The sequence below is a fragment of the Tiliqua scincoides genome, chromosome 4 (genome assembly GCF_035046505.1).
Source record: "Tiliqua scincoides isolate rTilSci1 chromosome 4, rTilSci1.hap2, whole genome shotgun sequence".
In the NCBI taxonomy this organism is placed as follows: Eukaryota; Metazoa; Chordata; class Lepidosauria; order Squamata; family Scincidae; genus Tiliqua; species Tiliqua scincoides.
In genome coordinates, this window is record NC_089824.1 from 169,894,861 (window position 1) to 169,915,895 (window position 21,035).

The 21,035-nt window shown below is 45.5% G+C and overlaps 1 protein-coding gene across 1 annotated transcript; it reads right to left on the reverse strand.

Moving 5' to 3' along the window:
* Positions 1 to 8,417: 8,417 nt before the first annotated feature.
* Positions 8,418 to 13,196, reverse strand: PIM1 (Pim-1 proto-oncogene, serine/threonine kinase). Its single transcript, XM_066623719.1, has 6 exons — positions 13,032 to 13,196; positions 12,590 to 12,696; positions 12,376 to 12,426; positions 11,839 to 12,205; positions 10,020 to 10,196; positions 8,418 to 9,417 (listed from the first exon to the last, which is right to left on the reverse strand). The coding sequence occupies exons 1-6, from the start codon at positions 13,111 to 13,113 to the stop codon at positions 9,260 to 9,262; spliced, it is 942 nt and encodes a 313-aa protein (XP_066479816.1). The 5' UTR covers positions 13,114 to 13,196; the 3' UTR covers positions 8,418 to 9,259.
* Between the last annotated feature and the right edge of the window lie 7,839 nt (positions 13,197 to 21,035).

Genomic DNA, 21,035 nt, shown 5'->3' on the forward strand with positions numbered 1-21,035 from the left:
ATCTGTCAAGGAGAGAAATTTCTCATTTTTCTGGCAGGGAAAACCACCAAACGAAACCAGGAAACATGGCGTTGGCTTTGCAGTCAGAAATACCCTGCTGGAATCCATCATCCCACCTACTGTGAGAAGTGAAAAAAATTTGTCCCTGCAGCTCCAGTCATCAGCAGGACTTGTCACACTCATCAGTGCTTATGCACCGACTCTGTTGTCTCCAGCAGAAGCCAAAGACAAATTCTACGATAACCTGGCCACCACTATCAAGAAGATCCCTGTAAAAGAGCTATTGTTCATCCTCGGCGATTTCAATGCTAGAGTTGGTGCTGATCACAGTTCGTGGCCCACTTGCTTAGGTCAGTTCGGCACTGGGAAGATGAATGAAAATGGCCAACGCCTGCTAGAGTTTTGCTGTCATCATGGTCTCTGTGTCAGCAACACGTTCTTCAACACGAAGCCCCAACATAGAGTCTCTTGGAGACACCCAAGATCAAAGCACTGGCACCAGCTCAACCTGATTCTCTCCAGACGCTCCAGTCTTCCCAGCATCAAGATCACATGCAGTTATCATGGTGCTGCCTGCGACACTGACCACTCCCTGGTGTGCAGCAGAGTGAAACTGCAAGCAAAGCGACTGTATCACATGAAAAAGGAAGGAAGACCTCGCATTGATACCAGCAAGATCCAGGATCAGAGGGAAGTGGAGGAATTTGCACGAGCACTTGAGGAATCTCTTCCAGGCCCGGCCGATGCAAACGCATCCAACAGATGGGAACATTTCAAGAATACCGTTTACAACACTGCCTTGTCCATATTTGGCAAGAAGACCAACAAGACGGCAGACTGGTTTGAAGCCCACTCTGAGGAGTTGACACCAGTCATTGAGGAAAAGAGGAGAGCTCAAGCAGCATACAAGGCCTGTCCCAGTGAGCGCAACCTGCAGGTCCTCCGAGCTGCTCGCAGCAAAGTCCAGCAGGCTGCCAGGAGATGTGCTAACGACTACTGGCTCCAGCTCTGTTCCGAGATACAGATAGCAGCTGACACGGGCAACATCAAGGGGATGTATGATGGTATCAAGCAGGCCCTAGGTCCAACACAGAAGAAAATTGCCCCTCTGAAGTCTGCAGCAGGCGAGGTCATCCAGGATCGGGCGCAGCAGATGGAACGCTGGGTGCAGCACTACTCTGAGCTATATTCCAGAGAAAATGTAGTCACCGAAGAAGCGCTGAACAACATTGAGTGCCTGCCTGTGTTGGAGGAGCTTGACAGTGAACCAACCCTAGAAGAACTTCACGTGACCCTGGACCCCCTTGCCTTTGGCAAGGCACCAGGAAAAGACAGCATCCCCGCTGAAGTCCTAAAGTGCTGCAAAGAGATCATTGTCACTGAGCTGCATGAAATCCTCTGTCTTTGCTGGAGAGAAGGTGGAGTACCTCAAGACATGAGGGATGCAAACATCATCATGCTGTACAAGAACAAAGGCGACAGGGGTGACTGCAACAACTACCGCGGCATCTATCTCCTTAGCATAGTAGGAAAGCTGTTTGCCCGAGTTGCACTAAAGAGGCTTCAGGTACTTGCAGAGAGGGTCTATCCAGAATCACAGTGCGGATTCCGAGCCAACAGGTCCACCACTGATATGGTATTCTCCCTTAGACAACTGCAGGAGAAATGCAGGGAACAACGACAGCCACTCTTTATAGCCTTCATAGATCTCACGAAGGCTTTCGACCTGGTCAGCAGGGACGGCCTCTTCAAGATTCTCCCCAAGATTGGATGTCCACCCAGGCTCCTCAGCATCATCAGATCTTTCCACAAGGACATGAAAGGCACTGTTGTCTTCGATGGCTCCACATCAGATCCCTTTGACATCCGAAGCAGAGTGAAGCAGGGCTGTGTTCTTGCGCCAACCTTGTTTGGGATCTTCTTCACTGTTCTGCTGAAGCATGCCTTTGGAACTGCAACAGAAGGCATCTATCTCCGGACCAGATCAGACGGAAAGCTCTTCAACCTCTCCAGACTGAGAGCAAAGTCCAAAGTTCAGCTGAAATGTCTGCGTGACTTCCTCTTTGCCGACAATGCAGCTGTCACTACCCACTCTGCCAAAGATCTCCAGCAGCTCATGGATCGTTTTAGCAAGGCCTGCCAAGATTTTGGACTGATGATCAGCCTTAAGAAAACACAGGTCATGGTTCAGGATGTGGACTCACCTCCCTGCATTACAATCTCTGAGCATGAACTGGAGGTTGTCCATGACTTTGTGTACCTTGGTTCAACGATCTCCGACACTCTTTTTCTCGATACCGAGCTAAACAAACGCGTCGGTAAAGCAGCTACCACGTTTTCCAGACTCACAAAGAGAGTCTGGTCCAACAAGAAGCTGACGGAACATACCAAGATCCAAGTCTACAGAGCTTGCGTCCTAAGTACACTTCTGTACTGCAGCGAGTCATGGACTCTTCACTCACAACAGGAGAGGAAACTGAACACATTCCACATGCGCTGCCTCCGACGCATCCTCAGCATCACCTGGCAGGACAAAGTTCCAAACAACACAGTCCTGGAACGAGCTGGAATCCCTAGCATGTATGCACTGCTGAAACAGAGATGCCTGCGTTGGCTCTGTCATGTTGTGAGAATGGATGATGGCCGGATCCCAAAGGATCTCCTCTATGGAGAACTCGTGCAAGGAAAGCGCCCTACAGGTAGACCACAGCTGCGATATAAGGACATCTGCAAGAGGGATCTGAAGGCCTTAGGAGTGGACCTCAACAGGTGGGAAACCCTGGCCTCTGAGCGGCCCGCTTGGAGACAGGCTGTGCAGCATGGCCTTTCCCAGTTTGAAGAGACACTTGGCCAACAGTCTGAGGCTAAGAGGCAAAGAAGGAAGGCCCATAGCCAGGGAGACAGACCAGGGACACACTATACTTGCTCCCAGTGCGGAAGGGATTGTCACTCCCGAATCGGCCTTTTCAGCCACACTAGATGCTGTGCCAGAACCACCATCCAGAGCGCGATACCATAGTCTTCCGAGACTGAAGGTTGCCAACACACAATGAAAGGAGAGGAAATGTCACTACAGTAATTTAATCAGAACAACTAATTTTTTTCCCCATCCCTAGCCATCACAGTTCTGGATGTGGGCAGAGAATTAAATCCTAGTGTTTATAGCTGGCTGACAAGAAGGAGCTTTAGAGGAGTCCAAGTGTGTACTTTTTTTTTGGAAGGAGTTATACTGTACTTCTTTAAAAGCTAACTCTGGGTTCTTGTTGAAGTCTTCAATGTTCTCTCTTCACAAGAGAACCAACTCTAAAGGTTGTCCTGGAAACTTTGTACTGCTGGGAGAGAGTGAAGCATAAAACAACAAAGATTGGCAAAATCATGCTTTCCTGTGACAGTAGTGGAGCAGCAGGTGGTGCTGTTTCCATGCAACAGCTGAAAACTGCCCAAATAACAACCTTGTAGCATCTTAAAAGATCAACCCATTTACTTCTTTGAATGCAGTGTCATCCTCAGTTGGCAGATAGATACACATACACACAGGGATAGAGAAAGATGGGGAAAATATAGAAAGATTCCTTCTTCTCTGTCCCCATAGGTGTATGTATTCTTGCCAGCTGAGGATTTCACCACAGGCATCTGACGAAGTAGAATGTAGTTTATGAATGTAGTTTATGCTGAAACAAATTGGTTAGTCTTTAAGGTACTAAAAAAATCTTTGCTGTTTTTGCATCAACAGACTAACGTGAATGCCCCTCTGCAATTTGCAGTCAATTTCATACCAGCTCCTGAGTGGGCTCTTTGAATCAGCTGCCAGCCAAATAGCAGCTTTGTAGGCAAATGACATGCGGGCGGAGGCAAGGTTAATCCCCATCTCTCACAGCACTTTGTTCAAATTGGCAATGACCCACAGCTGCATTTCATTCAAAAAGAAAACTTTGGGAGATCCAATTGTGGATTTCCCAAAATAGTTGGTAGCTCTCATTGCCTATTGGTTGGGGGGGTTGGTACTGAAAAATGCCAAAGACCATTTCCAAATAGTGGATTGATAGTGCAATAAAAATGCATTCATTATGTATTTGCTATTGCAGTGTTCAAATGTCTTGCCCCCAGGTTGAGCCTCTCTGGTGAAGATTTTTCCCAGCCCAAGGTGTGCTCTATTCTGTATTGGGGAAAATAGGATTTGTTTTCCTTTCCCTTCCCGCATTCGCACATCATGGGTAGCATTTTCATACCTGTTATGAATGATGGGAAATGTGGTTGCATGCATGTCATGAGCACAAGTACGTTTATAGAAAGTGTTTATCAGTGTGGTTGTGCTGCCACACTAATGGAACAGTCAGTTAGCACTGTTTTGCTTCAGTTCATTTTTAGTGTTTTTCCCCCAGAGAAAAGAGAGAAAAGACAACGAAAGGAAAAAAACATGTAATATGAATAAAATGCCTGAAGATTACAAAACACATTCATAAGTAATCTATAAAATATTGATACACTTGTATCTCTAAGAAAGACTTCCAGTGTCCCAAAAATATATCCATATGTAATTGCTCTCTATAAGCTGTACGTTCAAATGTTGATAAAGCTTCCAGAGAGATCTTTGACCAGTCATAGTCTCTCAGTCTAGCCTACCTCGCCAGGTCGTTGTAAGGACCAAAAGGAGGGAATGAACCATGTACACCACCCTGAACTTATTGGAGGAAGGGTGGTATAAAAATCTGAAAGTTAAAAATAAAGTTAAAATGGCTTTAATCCATTTAATGATAGTAGGAGGCAACATCATTCTAGTGTTTCCACATAAGCTTTGTAGCTATAGTAAGGGCACAAAGAGTCAATTTCTGCTGTCCTGTACTTAACTTCCATGAAATAGGCAGAAAATTCAAAAAAACATAAATCTACAAATATCAATGTTAATGCATCTAATAACTTCCTCCCAAAAGAATCGCCTCACTGTTCAAGACCGCATCACGTGCCTGATTTATGCTTCAAGCAAACTATGCCTGATTGGCTTTAGTTTGGGGGGGAATACGGCATAGCCACCTTTTGTGCTGATTCAAGCAGCTTCCTCATGAGGAAGCTGACGCCATGGTTTCCCAAAATTAGAGGAAATTGGGCAAAAAACAATGCTATTTTTGGATCTAGACCCCAAAAATCTAACTTTTAAGACAACAAAATGTGTATATGCTTGTGTTATACACATGCAACATGCAAAGTTGTCATTTGGGCTCCTGAGCATTTTGACTACAAGCCACAAGCACTTTGCAATCTAAGCAGGGGAAAAAATGGCACATCACCTCACACACAGGAAAGTCATCTTCTTTGAGAACCAAAGATGTTTCAGTGAATGCATGGTTCTTGTATCTAGTTTCCCCCACCCTAATGTCAAGTCGAACTTATACATGATGCTCAGTATTTTCCTGACTGCCGTGACTTCACTGGCTACTGGTGGCAGGGTGCAGAAATATAAATGCCACAATGCCACTACCATAGGTGGCATCAGAGGAGGGGCAAGAGTGGCTAGTACCCCGATACAAATATTTCTCCCCCCTTCTATGCCTGGCACCCTGTGGTAACTTGAAGGCACTTTTCACACTGTCTGAGTATTTATTAATCAATACATAGCATTAATATAAAGAATCAATACATAGCATTAATATAAAGTCATCCTGTCCCCCATGGACTCCATCCATTCGTGTTTAGGATGAGAGTTAAGGTTGTCAGTTTCCATGACTCAGCAGCATTTTCCAGATGACTACTAAAAGCAATCCTAGAGATGTTAAGAGAGTGTCCAGGGTTATTACATCAGGTTGGAAATCAGATTTCCAGGAATAGCTTCAGTATTGGCAGGCCTAATGGGAACATCAGGGTGATGTTCTAAATTTGCAGACACATTCCAGAATGTGCTCCTTCCTTGCTCTGTTCCCCCAATTTTTCTTTTTTTTCTTTTGGTGCTACCATTGATTACAACACAAAATATAGAGAAGGTGGGATTAGGTGTGCAATGGCCATTGCACATTACCATTATTAGTATTAACGTAGTGCCATCAATGTGTATGGTGCTTTATTCAGAATGAAAAGACAAATCCCTGCCCCAAGCAACTTACAGTCTACTAGTTCTACTTTGGCTCTAGTAACCTGGGAACAAAACTCTGCTTCCCACCGAGGAACTTGTGCTTTCTGACATTCTCCTTTAGGCTTCATTTCTCAGAACTCTTTCAATTTACACTAATTTCCATTCACAGTGCTTGGGTTAAAGTGTCCATGTGCTGGCTGTCAGCATGTTCAGCTTTCAGCACCCCATTAGAAACACTCAAATCTACCCTCTCAATAACATGCCAAAAGCTAAACAGAGGCACCACTAATACATATACAAACAGCCCAGCCTCTGCCAAGAACTTAAATCCTCAATGAATCCCTGAAAACTATAACTGTTATATATAGACTGGAACAGTTCTGAATCACATGCCCATGACTGAGGTAGACACAAACCAGCAGTAATGATAGTACAAACCAAAGCATTCCATCAGTGTAGGGAAGCAGTTTCAGGGGACGCCAGTAGAGAATTGAAACCTAAGTCAACAGCTTCTTGTACTGAAGAGTTGCACAAGAACTTTGTTCCTGACATTAGTTTCATTTTATAGTTTGCAGCTGCCAAGAGCAGCTAGTGTCAGAAGAGAAACTGAAAGCACAGCAAAAAAGCCAAATTTGAATTTCCAGGAATGTTGGTGTTGGAAAGAAACAGAAAGAAGCTAACTGAACTTTAGTACAGTGTTTCTCAACCAGTGGTACGGGTACTACTTGAGGTGGTGTCTGGTGGTACTTGTGGGACCCCTGGACATCTGCTGCCCAGCAGCAAGACCAGCAATGTTACATGACAAACATTGGTAGGTTTGGTGGGTAGAGCTCCAAAGCAGGTTTTTCACACGCTCTAAAAAGCCCTCCTATCCACCGTGAGACTCTTACATTGCATCTGGCCTCTTAGAAGTAACTGACAATCTCATCACCAGTTACTTCCAGTGGCACTTTCAATAGTTGGATCATATGCTGCTGTAGTGTACTGAAAGTGAAATAGATCAGTCTGCACTATTCCTTTAGATGGTAGGTGGAGAAGCAAAAGATTTTAAAATGTCCAGTCTAATAATGCAGGTAAGGAAGGAATCAAGTTTTGATTAACAGATTTCAAGGAAACTGCATGAAGAAACATTACACATGACAAGCACAGGTGCTTCCCTAGACCAAGTAAAATAAAGTTTTCTATCAGCATTACATGGCTGCTCTGTGATTTTTCTGCTGAAAAGTATTATATAAAGATCTTAATTTAAAGCTGTTCACACATACTTGTGAAATTTGGGGAGCTAGGTCTAATTTATTAAGGACTGCAGTACTTTATATGGCAACAAGTTGGAGATCCAACTGAATGAGATAACGAATACATGCAGTGCAGAGGAAGTTGCCACAAAGCAACTGAGAGAAGGCTGAAAGCAACAAGAAAAACAAATTGATATTCTTTCTGTTAAGACAGACTCCTAATAGAAAGAATTATGCACTTGTCATTGTAGAGGGAGCTTTGTTTATTTTGCCTCAGTTCTCTGTATGTACTTTGAATTCTAGGGTTGTTATGGAATTTGAGTTGCTTTTAAGGATTGTTGCAATGAATAATCATGAAGAAATAAGGATGTATGGTCAGATCAATATAACTGGAAATACTAAAGGATACATAGCATGCAGAATATCTGTAGATTGTATAGTTGCCTGTATATTCCCCAGTCTTTCTTCCTAGTTCTTTCCCCATACCCTCCCCATCAAACTATAAATTCTAGTAATCCAAATTCTGTGCCAAATTTTATGCTGTAATATAAAGAATATTCACTGCACAATAAATTTTTTGAAATCATTAATCATATCTGAAGTTAGTTCACAGATAAAACCTTCACATGCATTTGAAATATAATGTCTTCCTGTGGCCCCAGCATACACAAGCCCCATCAAAATCTCTGGAAAGTCATGAATTCTCTCTCTGTAGCATTTGATCTGCTGTTAAAAACTTACAAGTCAGAAGTCCAACTAAATCAAGTGATTTTGTTTTATTTAAAACTGCATGTATAAAAAAAATAGCATTTCTGAAGTCCCTGTACAGTATTAGCTATTAACAAAACCAGCAGACTACACACCAAGTTACTTATACAAGCTTGACAGTGTTGAAGTCCAGGTATCTTGCCCCACTTTCAATAAGAGCACTATATACACATGCCTTCCCCCACCAATACCTGTTGAAACAAGTCTCAAACATTCAGGGAGGCTGAACAGCCACAGCTGGAAATATTTACAGATGGCTGAGAGGCGGTCAGCTGCTCCATACAGTGGCAAGACATCAAACAGAGCAGAATAGGCAGAAGATATAACTCAATGAGGAAGGAGTGGGGGGGGGGGGGAGGAGGCAGAGGTGCAATGTGATAGGAAACCAGGTCAGCAGATATAGAAATGAGGTGTAGGCTACAAACCCACATGATTCATAAATAAAATAAATAAGATCCTACAAGTTAGGACAATCCATTAAAAAAACCCTAGAAATAAATTAAAACCAAAAAAAGTAAAAACATTATAAACTACAACCTTCTGTACACCAAGCTTTGTTCTATTGTTCTGTACAAATTTACAGTTCAGTTGGGTTGCATTGTTTGTGCACTTGAGGATGTCTTGGCTTTCAAGAGACTGTAAAAGCCAACTCAAAGTTCATACTGGACAGCAATTTGCTAGGGTTTGCCAATATCATCCCCAGCCTCTTTTGATGTAGTTGGTAGTTCTTTTAAAATGGTGGAATAAACAAAAACCTAGGTGAATCTTCAGACAGCAGCAGTGAAGGAAGTTTCAAGTATTTTCCCTCAGCACAGCTAAGTTTGCAACTGAAGGCACTCAGAACATGGTGACACAGTGAAGACAGGTAGCCAGTCAAGAGAAGTACCTTCCCTCCCCACTCCCATACCCAGATTCCCCCAATTGAAACATCTGCTCTAGTTCTCTGCTCCACTCATTTCATATTCTAGGATTCAGCAGGTTATGGACACTCATGGACTTGCCCAAGTCATCTAGTGGCAAGGAAGTTTGTGACAAGTTCAAGTCCACTCCACCAGGAGCGAGGGGCTTTTTCAGGCTCTGAAGTTTCCAGGCAGCAGCCTATGTCTGGAATGAGATGAATAGTGTTCCTGTAAAAATACCCACTCAGCAGGGCAGAACTCCGTTTTACACCTCAAAAGGATGAAACACACTGCTATTTGCTAGACTCTTGAATAAGACTGTGCAGATGGATCTCAGCTGTTTTTTGAGGCAGGAGGACATCTTGCATCCAAGAATGGTTCAGGAGGTCTTCAAAGGATGGTCTGTCAGAAGGCCTCAGAGCCAAACACCACTTAATGAGATGCTGACACTCTGTGAAAGAAACCACAATGTTAGCCAAGGTGCACTGCCGCAGAAATTTAAAAAAAGGGCACATCTGCCAACATGAAATTGCCCCAAATGATTTCATAAGACTTATGTGGCTTGAACTACTGCATTTGACCAACTCATTCACCTTGCCATGTGATTCTAACAAGGATAAATAAAATGAGAAATCGCTGTGGTGCCAGGAAGTTTGGTATGAAAATTCTGTTAAAGTTCTCCCATTAGTTACTGGAGTGTTTTAGAGACATTAGTTTTTGCAGGTTTGCTGTTCACAAGCAACAAGTTCAAATTCTGGGGTTTAGCTTGTGAAACATAAGTGCTATGTATATGCTACCTGTTCTGTATACTAGCTTACGGAAGTACATCTAATACAAACAACATAATCAGAACTATTAAGTACTGTTTCCCAAGGCTGGATGAACAAACAGGCTCCTAGAATTCTGCAACAAGTGCTCTCTGCATGACTTACTGAACGCCTACAGGGATAATCTGTTGTGGGCACACTATCTATGAGCCAGTGTTCTACCAAAGATTGTAACTGTCCCTTCAGATAGCCCCTGGCAGATAAAATCAGGAGAATCGGCACTTACCTGGAGAAACCCTTTGCCGAAAATAGATTTGGCCTCTTACAATGTCCTCATCATGCTCGAAGGGGATATCCCCACAAACCATGTCATAAAGTAATACTCCAAGTGACCAGACAGCAGCTGATCTGCCATGATACCTGTGATAGCGGATCCATTCTGGAGGACTATATACACGAGTCCCTGAAAACAAAGAGTTAGGTCTCATCATTAAGGTAGCCAACGTCCGGAACACTCAGAATGCAGCATTCTTACTCCATGCTGCTATTTAGCAATAATCAGTATGCTTAAAAAAGCCACTGCACCAAAATTTAGACATTATCTTGTGGTTTTAGCCATTGCAGTGCCTGGCATACTGACCAAGAGAGAACAGGAAATTATAAAGATCTGGTTTCCAGAGCTCCTAGGTGTGACATCTTAAAAAAGCAATATGAATAACTCTTTTCTTCAAGGCAGCTTGCCAGGTTAGTGTCATACCGGGCCATCCATTAATGTGCCATGAGTGACCATAATCATTGCAGTTATCTCCTAATAAAAATGCTGGCATGTGGGGTGAATAAAAATAAATCTTCCCAGTGTTGGCTGTTTTGCAGAAAACTTTCTATCCCCAGAAAGGGAGTAAAAATCAGGCAAGCACTAAAATCAGCCTACTCAAGGTTTTAAAAGATGTGTTGTAAAATATTAAGGGAGTGGCTTTGTCTTAGCATGATGTGTCTTGGCATTTGTACAGTTGTGCATATGGTAATTATGAGATGTTCTGATTGCAACCTACTTACATCTCTGCATAAGCTCTTGGCATAGACACTACAACAAAGGCAAAGGGTATATCTGATCTCTCTCCCCCCTGCTGGCAGGAAGCAAGGATACTGAGGTCAGAGCTGCTCCTCTGGTTTCCAGACACGTGACTGTTGTTTACAAACTTTGGGTTGTAAAAAAATGCTTCATGATCCACCAGGGGGCACCACCAGCTTGGGAAACCAGGCCAGAAAGAGGGCGGGGGAGGAGCAAACCCATCCCTGGCCATTAACCGTTAAATTAAAAACAAAACAAAAAACGCAAGGCACAGAAAGGCAGACACAAAAACACAAACAAACCAAAACGCGGCAGGCAGTGATTTTTGAAAGTCAACAGCTCTCACAAGGCGCCTGTTAGTAATACAAGAAGCTTGTTTGTCTGGGAACAATCCTTGTAAAGGAACTGTTTCACATTTCTGCCCTAATTTTAAACATTCATATTTGAATTACTTCCTTTCTCCCTCCCCCACTGCTTTTTTCAAAAAAAAGCAAGTCATCTACTTGTGTGCTTAGTAGGAAAGGAAAAGTGAGCTGGCTGTAAGCAGATCTCCAGATTAGATTTCACAACTTTCCAGCAAGATGAATAATTTAGCAAGGTGGCAAAGGTAGCAATTCTTAACAATTACTGCCCCTTCTTCAATATGCCCTGTCCAGGAGACACAAACCCCATCTGCACTACACTGCAGGTAAATTAGTGGCCATTACTTCAAAGATTTACACCAGATCTACTGCCCAACATCCTCCTCTTTTTATGCTCACATTGTGAGGTTGTGGGTGCTCCAAATTACGAAAGCAAGACCCTCAATTCAAGTCAAGCAATTCATGCAAGTTAAAAGCATCTCTGTTAAAACTATCTCCCATTTGCGTGGGAAAGAGGCAGCAGAATACAATGTATTTTACAAGGAGGACAAATCCTACAGTCCCGAAGACTATGTTCTATTGCTGGCTGAGCACTCAAAGCAAGGGAACAGAATGTTTTAGAGAGGAAATTTCCTGGCTCACAGTGGAGTATGGATATTGACAAGACTCACCATCAAAGTCAGTGTACACTGTGTCCTTGAGCAGAGCTCCAGATCCAAAGTCTATAAGTTTGAGCTCTCCACTGCTCAGGTCAATCAGGATATTCTCATCCTTGATGTCCCGGTGCAGGACCCCACAGCTGTGACAATGTCGAACTGCCTCCAAAACCTGACGGAAAAAGCTGCGGGCCAAATCCTCAGGCAGAGCTCCTCGCTCTGTGATGAAGTCAAAGAGATCTTGCACAGGATCTGGTCGTTCCAAAACCAAAATGAAACTGTCTGGCCTCTCAAACCAATCCAGTAGCCGGATCACCCCTCGAAAACCAGAGCTGACTTTTTTCAGGAGCAAAATCTCCATGGGTACCCTCGTTCCACCAGGCTACACAGGGAAAAGGGGTGGCAGGGAGGGGAAAGAAGAGAGAAATGGTCCATGAGCAAGAGAGCACGTTGACCTACTAAGGCTAGAACAACATGTACTGCTGACTGTGTGAGCTTCTTTAGAGCAACACCAAGGACCACCCCATGCATTCTTGTCCCCTACACACTTACCAGCTCTCCCCATTCTGAAACACGGTCCCGGGATACATGCTTGATGGCCACCTGCAAAGATGCACATACAAAAAAGCGTCAAGCTCAGCAATGAACAACCAATTAATTAATGCAATTAAAGCAGAAAGGGATGAAAGAAAGTAAGGAGGGAGGACAGTGGGGGCGCACAAAGGGGCACAGTTCAGCAACACAGGGGAGCAATCCAGCCACTCACCGGAGCGCCATCGGCCAGCCGGGTGGCTGAGTAGACAGAGCCGAAGCCGCCACTGCCCAGCAGCGGGCCCACCTGGTACAGCTTCTCCAGCGGTTCTTTTTCTTTCCCTGCCAAAGACCAAAGCGGGAGGGGGAGTCAGTTGCTTACACCCCATCAGGCCCCTTCGAGCATGGCCCCCTCCCCAAATTCAGGGGGGTCAGTTGCTTGCACCCCATCAGGCCCCTCCCAGCATGGCCCGCTCCCCAAATTCAGGGGGGTCAGTTGCTTGCAACCCACCAAGCCCCTCCCAGCATGGCCCCCTCCCCAAATAAAGTGGGGGGCGAAACCACCTGACGCCAGCCCATCCCCGCCGTCGCCCCAGCAGCGCCCACCAGGGCCGCCCACCTGACCGACTAACCCCGAATTGAGGTCCCTCTCCTCTCCCTCGCCCAGCCCCGCTGACCTGGCAGCGGCTTGACCGGGTGCAGATCCCCGCCGGGCGCCGAGCACAGGTGGGCGAGCGAGTTGATCTTGGAGAGCAGCATCCCCCGTCGCCTGTTCCGGGCGCAGCGGCGGCGTCTCAGAGGCGGCTGCGCGAGAGCTGCAGGCGAGGTCGTGCCGGGCCAAGCTGCTCCCTCCCGTGTGGCGCGGCGGCCCGGCTTCAGCCGCCTGTAGTAAGGGGGAGGGAGCGGAGCCGGGGAGGAGCCGGGGAGAGCCGGCGGGCAGGGCTCCAGCACGCGCAGGCCCCGCCCAGCAGGGCCGCCGCGGCCAATCGCCGCCGCGCCGCGCGGGGCCTCTCCGTCAGAATGGGAGGCTCGACGTGGCGGGAAGAAAAACGCGCCAAAGGGGGAGGGGGCCGCACGCCGCTCTGGCGGGAAAGGGAGAAGACAATGGGAGACGGGCTCCGGGAGGCTCGCCCAGGGCGCTGGGCACGCGTGGCTCTGCCCAGAGCAGCAGCAGCTCCAGCTCCGCTCCAGCTCCAGCTCCAGCTCCGCCCTCCTCGCAGCAGCGCTTGTCACCCGGCACACCCCGGTCTCTGCCTCCTCTCTCTCACGCACACACACCTCTCACACTAACACACCTCACACACACACACACCTACCTCTCTCTCACGTGCACACACATTCCTCTCACACCTCTCCCTCTCACACTAACACACCTCACACACACACACCTCTCATGTGCACATACACACCCCCTCACACACACATTATTATTATTATTAACAACAGTATTTATATACCGCTTTTCAACTAAAAGTTCACAAAGCGGTTTACAGAGAAAAATCAAATAACAATGGCCTATAAAAGGCCTTGCACAAAGCAAGACTGGCCTTTCCTTTGCTGCTGCTACTGCATCACAGACGTGAAACAACAAGCATTGGAGGGAGCCCTCATCCCACAGCTCATGCGAGAGGTCAAACAGTCGCCCTCTTTTGCAGGGAGCCAATGTGGGCTCCAACAAATGTCCAGAGGGCCAGAGGCTCATTGGAGACTGGGGGCTCCCTGAGGGCTGCATTGAGAGGCCTCGAGGGCCGCAAATGGCCCCAGGGCTGGGGTTTGGGCACCCCTGGTATAAGTCTACAGCACCTGGTATTCCCAGGCAGTCTCCCATCCAAGTACTAACCAGGCTTGACCCTGCTTAGCTTCTGAGATCAGAGGAGATCTGCAGGGTAACAGTTGCTGCATCATAATCTCCATGGGGGGGGGGGGAAACTCAGCACACAGAAGGGAAATAAAAGAAAAAGGGAGGTGATAACTCTGTCAGTCATCTTGCTGCCACTACAACAATGAATGGCCTCAAGTGCGGCACTCCAAATGTGAATGGCAGCCATTCATTCATATGTGAATAAGTTCACATGTGCACTCAGACTGGGTAACATGGAGGCTTGGTTACTCCAGTGTCTTAGATAGGAGGCAGGTTTTTTTTCCCTCCAGTCCCAGATTGCAAACTATTTGCTTTTCCCCTACAAATGAATGGGATCACTGAGAACTGTAGCAGTGGTCCTATATTTGCATCACCATTCCCTAGAGTACATTTCTTGTGGTGCAATCCTATGCCAAAGATGCTCCAAAACTGTCACCGCTACATCAGCACAAGGTCCATCTATCATATCCAACCTAAGCCCATTCAGCATGAAGGGGGAGGGGGAAACAAGTCCAGGCCACTCCACACCAGCGCCAGAGTGCATGAAAACCCTGGTGAACTGGTAAACACTCAGCCCACCAGCCATGGAGCTGGTGAAACAGCCCACTGAAACAGCCCACCAGTCATGGAGTGGCAGCATGAAAGGAACTAAGCACTACAACCAGCCCCAACATCAGTGGCCACAAAAATGTCATCAGGTTGAACCAAGCAAGGGAGTGGGGGGAGGGGGCAGGCACAGGTTCAATGTGTGACCACTGCTGGAACAGCAACCACCAAGCCGCCGCCGCCGCCGCCGCCGCCCCCAGAATGCATAACACTGCATCAACCACTGCTTCCAACCATGGGGAGATGTTCCAGTGACACATCACACATACATAAGTATGCCACAACACCTCCCCATATGGTACAACTGTAACAGAAAGTAGACAACAAAACTAGACAACTGCTATAAATTCTAGCACCCAGAGTTCCGTTCCCTTATGCCACTCATACAAACACACACTTCCAAGAAATATCTTTTTGACTACAGTAGCCCAAGGGAAGGAAGTTGACTCCCTTAAGAGAGGGAAGTATGTTTAACAGACTCACAAGTCTCTGTATTTCAAGGGTTTACATGATGGACTCTGCAGGGGAGTCCTGCAGGGGCAGGGTGACCAGATGTCATAACCACAAAAGAGGACATGGTACTCCAAAATGTAGGACATCAAGAAAATGTAGGACATGCCAAAATAAAAGCTAAAAATGCTTGTATATTGATTTTGTGTGATTAATTTAAACACTATATTACTTATTAAATTTAAAACTATATTACATATAAGGCACAATCCTAGCCAACTTTCCAGCACTGACATAGCTGTGCCAATATAGCATGCACTGCATCCTGCAGTGGGGAGGCAGTCAAAGAGGCCTCCTCAAGGTAAGGGCATGTTTGTTACCTTATCTTGGGGCTGCATTGCAGCTAAGTCAGTGCTTGAAAATTGGTTAGGATTGTGCCCATAATTTTTTAATTATAAGAAGGCCACGCGCTGCCTGCAGAGGCCCGCTCATAGGGAAAAGAAGGGCATTTGCATTATTTTCCATGATATGAGGCTTAAAAAGAGGACATGCCCTGGAAAAAGAGGGCGTCTAGTCACTCTGTGCTGGGGAGTCCAGCAGCTAGAAGGAACACTTTTGCCAGGGAAGGGCTGAGGTGAGCCAACTCTTTCCCTGTTGGGCAGCTGTTTGCAGAGCGCAAAGAGTGACACAGAAAGCACAGCAGGACGTAGACAACACCATCAGCCACACATGGTCTCTGGACTGGAATGCATACTCAGTGTGAGGAAGAGACAGATATACAGCATCAGTACAATGTGGCACAGGATTCCCTTTCTTCCCATGCTTACCTGTATCAGGTGCATTGTCCTTGCTGTTAGGCTGATGGAATGGAGGTTCCACTTGGGTGTTTGTGGAGGGAGTCTTTCTAGGGCAGAGCACCTGAAATAAGAATTCTAAGACAAGTGTTTAACAAAGTATCTTGCCATATATGTTGTGAGATGCAGGCTGCAATCCTAAACAACTTTCCAGCACTGACATAAGGGCAATGCAACTTCGAGGTAAGGGAACAAACATTGCCTTACCTTGAGGAGGCCTCTGTGACTGCCCCACAATTGCAGAATGCAGCATATGCCCCACTGGTACAGCTATGCCAGTGCTGGAAAGTTGGTTAGGATTGTACCCACAGTGAGTTATCTGTGCCAAGTGCCCTTTCTCTACAGTTCCCATAACCAAAGTTCCTATGTGCATGCTGTAAGAGAGTGCAACATAAGAGACCTGAGTTCTATGCTGCACTCCTGTCCTCTGAATTCTGGTCTTCCTAGCAGCAATTTTAGCACAGGGGTTCCTGTGCAGTGATCAGCTGTGAAATGTAGGCAGCATCCTATGCTTCATTGTTGGGAAGTAGGCAAGGCAGAGGGAATGAGAGGAGTTGATTTTTTTTGTATTTTTTTCCTTCTCATTATTTCCTTTGGCTTTTAAAGTTCCTATGCCAGCCTTACATTGGCATTTGCTGACTTTGCTTACTTTGGGACATATACATCATCTGGATGAAGTTTCAGATATTGAGTACATCAACTCCTTCTCCCTTCCCATGCCTGTCCCATGTCTCCACACTATTTGGGGGTTTATTCTGACAGTAGTTGTGCAGGCATCAGAGGTACAGCAGCCCAGCACTGTCCTACTGTCTGTGGCACATTCGTCAACGGAACCAGGGCTATGACCTTGGGACTGTTGTTGCGCTGGTGTAGCTGTCATTTTCCAGCATCTAAGAGTGTCCACCATATCCTATGCCACTCAGATTGGCATTTCAGAAGTATAAGATTACACCATTGGTCATGGAAAAATATATCAAAGAGACCAATCTCAACAACTGGGTTATTGATCTGTGATGAACAGTGACAAGTACAATGATGTTTTCAAGCCCTCTTTGATCCAGTAATAAAGACAATTTTTTAAAACAAAACAAGGAGACTAGTTTGGCTCAATGGCTTTGGACTTTACAGGTGACAGACAATCCTGTTTCTTAGTCTCAGTTATGAGATATGTAAAATCTGCAAAATGGAATTGGTTGGCTGCGCCTCAATATGCATACAGGTAGCACCTGATAAGATATCAGCTGAGCTCATGCAGTTGTCTCTGGAATAGAAAGTGCTAAATGATGAAGAGATGAAAGAAAAGATTAGAGCAAATACTTACAGCAGCCAGTTAGGCCATAAGGTCTCCTGTGTGAAGCTATACACCAGATAGGATCTTGAGTATTAAAATCTAATCTGATATTGGCTGTACTTTGCAGAGGACTACAATGCCTCTCTGCTTATGTAAGGAGAGCACACTTAATATTACAATATTTGAGAACTAGCATTGCAACAACGTTCCTAACTATATAATCTTTGCCCTGTGGTCACTCTTGATTTAGATCAGTATAGATGAGGTCCATAAATTCCAATGTTGCATGAATTTAAAGTGGAATTTATTGTGTACATTGTAATTGCAGTAGGTAGAAAATTCCATGAAGCTTATTTCATTGGCTGTTCTCAGATGATGTTTAACAGCTGATACTATTGCCAGTAAAGATTTTTGCAACCTTTGACCTGTTCTTGCAGTGAGTGATATGCATGTATTGCAGTACAAAGGTAGAAACATAACCTTTAAAGAGAAGCTGTCAGGTCTTGTTTTGTCCCTGGTTTTTTTAACTGCATAAATAAACTTGTACAAATAATTAATGCTAGCAGATCATTTTGCAACAATTTTATCTCCAGTGGATTCAAAAAGGAACAGCTGTTTTAAAAACAGCAAACACTACTTGCTTGCAAACGAACTACTGTAGTGATATGAAAATGAAACTGTCTATAAATACAAGTGAAAATGCCAGATTTTCATCATGTAAAAGCAACTTAGTTCCAAAGACTTATTTCAGGATTGCACTTCAAATCATTTGAATATTTTTGAAAGTGGGAGTTAAAAGCTATCAAACCATATTTCAATATGAGTTACTGTGTTATGAACTCATTTTACAAGGACAATGAATGTGGATGGGTGAGGCAGATTAGAGTACTGATTTTATATGATCTTGTTCCTATGTTCAGAGCAACTGTTACCCTGCACATGCCTGATCTCAGAAGCTAAGCAGAGTCAGGCTTGGTTAGTATCTGGATGGGAAACCACCTGGTAATACTGGGTGCTGTAGTCTTATACCATAGTCTTTCGAGACTGAAGGTTGCCAACCATTTTTTTTTCTGTTTGCTATAGTTATATCTCCTCATTTTTTAACAATTGTAATCCAGCAACTAAAAGGTGGGTCAAAATTTGGTCAAATCATTCTGGCAATAATATTTGTTGCTCAGTTTTGGCTCTCTTAACAGTTCTGGCTTGTGTTTTTTTCTTCCTGGTTTGTATCATTGCATCCATTTTCCCTTATGTCATTGGGATCATTCTCAAACTGATCAACATCATGACTCCCTTCTTCCACAGCGTCCTCTTTCCAGGCACCACCATCTTGAATCACATGAAATCTTGTGAGAATAACACGCTATCTGGCACAATCCAAGATGGCAGCACCCAGGAAGAGGATGCTGGGGGCATACCATGACTCCTCTGTAAGTACTCCACAGCTCCCTTTGGAGCAGCGCATCATATTTTGGAAACCACTATGTGATTGTATATTCCCTGGAGTTGGGCAGAGTCAATGCCAGCTTTTGCCACACCCTGGGGCACCATCCTCCCCAGAATGTCCCTGTGGGTCTTTCCATCCTTCCCTCTTGGGAATGTCCCTCTTGTGTCTTTCCATCCTTAATCCTTCTCTACTTTTCTTCCTGTTCTCCTTGGCCACTTATCTTCAAACATCCCAGTAGCAGTGTTGCCATCTGAGTACACAACATACCAGTTGGCCAGTGGAGATGAAAAGGTAATGCTATCACAAATGCCTCCTCCTTCCTCCTCATCCCCAACAGCCAATGATGATGGGTGTCCAGTTGCAGGCCCTTTCAGAGTCAAGTGTCCACCAGCATTTACCCAGTTGGCCCACCTTGGGCATCAATGAAATGTATCACCTCTAATACTTTGCCAGTCTGCACCTCAAACCATGGGGAGAGAAGGAATAATGGTAACAGGCAGCAACATAGATCCTCCTCCTCTGACTATACACCCCAAGTCTTCTGGACAGAAGAGGGGAGGGGGTTAATAACACCCTGTTTCGCCACCTCTTCAGGCAGCTACATCCTTGAACTCATATCTTCTGTATGCTACCAGTCAGCTGCAGTTAACCTCCTGACTGGCCCTCGTAATGCAGCTTTTAAAGCCATTGCACCCCAGCATGTCTACACCATCATGCCTTCTGCCATGGAGAAAACCCTGTCATTCCAGCAATGGGGTTGTCTGATGGTCATTTCACATTGCACAAGGTCCCAAATGCTGCCTGACATTTTGCCCTGGAAACCCCTTGGTTTGTCCCATTTATCATAGAACTATCCTATATGGGGTGGTTGTCCTAACACCATAGTGGTCCCTGACATAACCACTGTGCCCATGGAAGAGAAGAGTAGATAATAATTTGTCCTGTGTTGTATAGACTACTACCTGCAAACCATGAATCTGGAACAGCACTGATGAGCTACTGAGTATATGCTACTTCCCCCTGCAGTAAAGATTGCAAGAGAGATATAATTTATAATCTATGAAAGTGTGTGTGTGAACATGCATGCACACACAGAAAATGCACTCCCCGTTTTAAAAAATGACTCCATAATATCAAAGATATTTCAATTTGTATAATGCTGTAAAAGTTGCTGATGAATACACTTCTCTGAAGACTGGAAGTTCTTTAATTGTAAGTGAAATCTGAATTTGGAGAAGTTTCAAGCTCAAGCAGAACTTTTCTCCTGTAGGAGCCAGTGCCTGTTAACCTCTGGAATGTTTGCCTCTCATGCAGCTGTTCAAGGTACAGAGCATCAGTCAGTGAAAAAGATAACAACCTTATGAGGAACTAACTACAGAGGTTATGAATACTTATGAGGGAGTAAGTCCTATTACATTCAGAATCATTCTGAATAAACATGCACAGGTATAGAGGTCTGAATGGTTCTGCTGTTGGACTTGCAGTCCAATCCTATGGGCTGAAGCCACCAGTGGAACATGCTGAAAAGGAGCCATAAAGTGCCCTCTGGCAGTGTGTTGAATAGCATTCTGCTGGGGAGATGGCGGGAAGGCCAGAGCCTTCCCACATACATCACCTGGGCGCCAGCCACCCACCAAGGAAGGATGGGGGGGGGGGACATGGGGCAGGGAGGCTGCAGGAGATAGTGAATCCAGTGGCAGCAGCTTAGCTGGCTGCTATCCAGCAACAGTCTCCTGGCTCCCTATCTCTCCTTGGACTTGTGCTCGTGAAATTACTAGCGAATCATTAGCAAAATCACTAGCACAGGTCTGAGGAGACCTATCATGCTGTGGAAGGCTTACACAGATGTAAGGGAATTACAGCCCAATACTGAGCTGCCCAGGGCTGCCATAGTGCCAAAAATGGCTGCCACGGTATCCTGCACATCCCGGGCAGCAGCTGCTATCTCCTCGGGACTCCGGATTTGGTGGAGCTGAGCTCTGCCAATCCTGGCCCCCTCCCTCCCTGCTCCCTCTCCCACCTTGCCTCCTCTCCGCCCACCCTCCCCACACCTGCCCCTGCCCTGTAACATCTCCCCCCTTGCCCCTACTCCTACAGGAATGTCATGTGCCCCTACAGGAATGTGGACCCAGCACAGGCTTCCTAGCCTAGCCTAGCCTAGCCTAGGAATGT

Coding starts and splice junctions, on each gene's coding strand:
- PIM1 (XM_066623719.1), bottom strand. CDS start 13,113: ATGCTGCTCTCCAAGATCAACTCGCTCGCCCACCTGTGCTCGGCGCCC. Junction 12,206..12,375: donor TTTCAGAATGGGGAGAGCTG/GTAAGTGTGTAG, acceptor TTCCCTGTGTAG/CCTGGTGGAACGAGGGTACC. Junction 9,418..10,019: donor TCGGCAAAGGGTTTCTCCAG/GTAAGTGCCGAT, acceptor TTTCTTTCACAG/AGTGTCAGCATCTCATTAAG.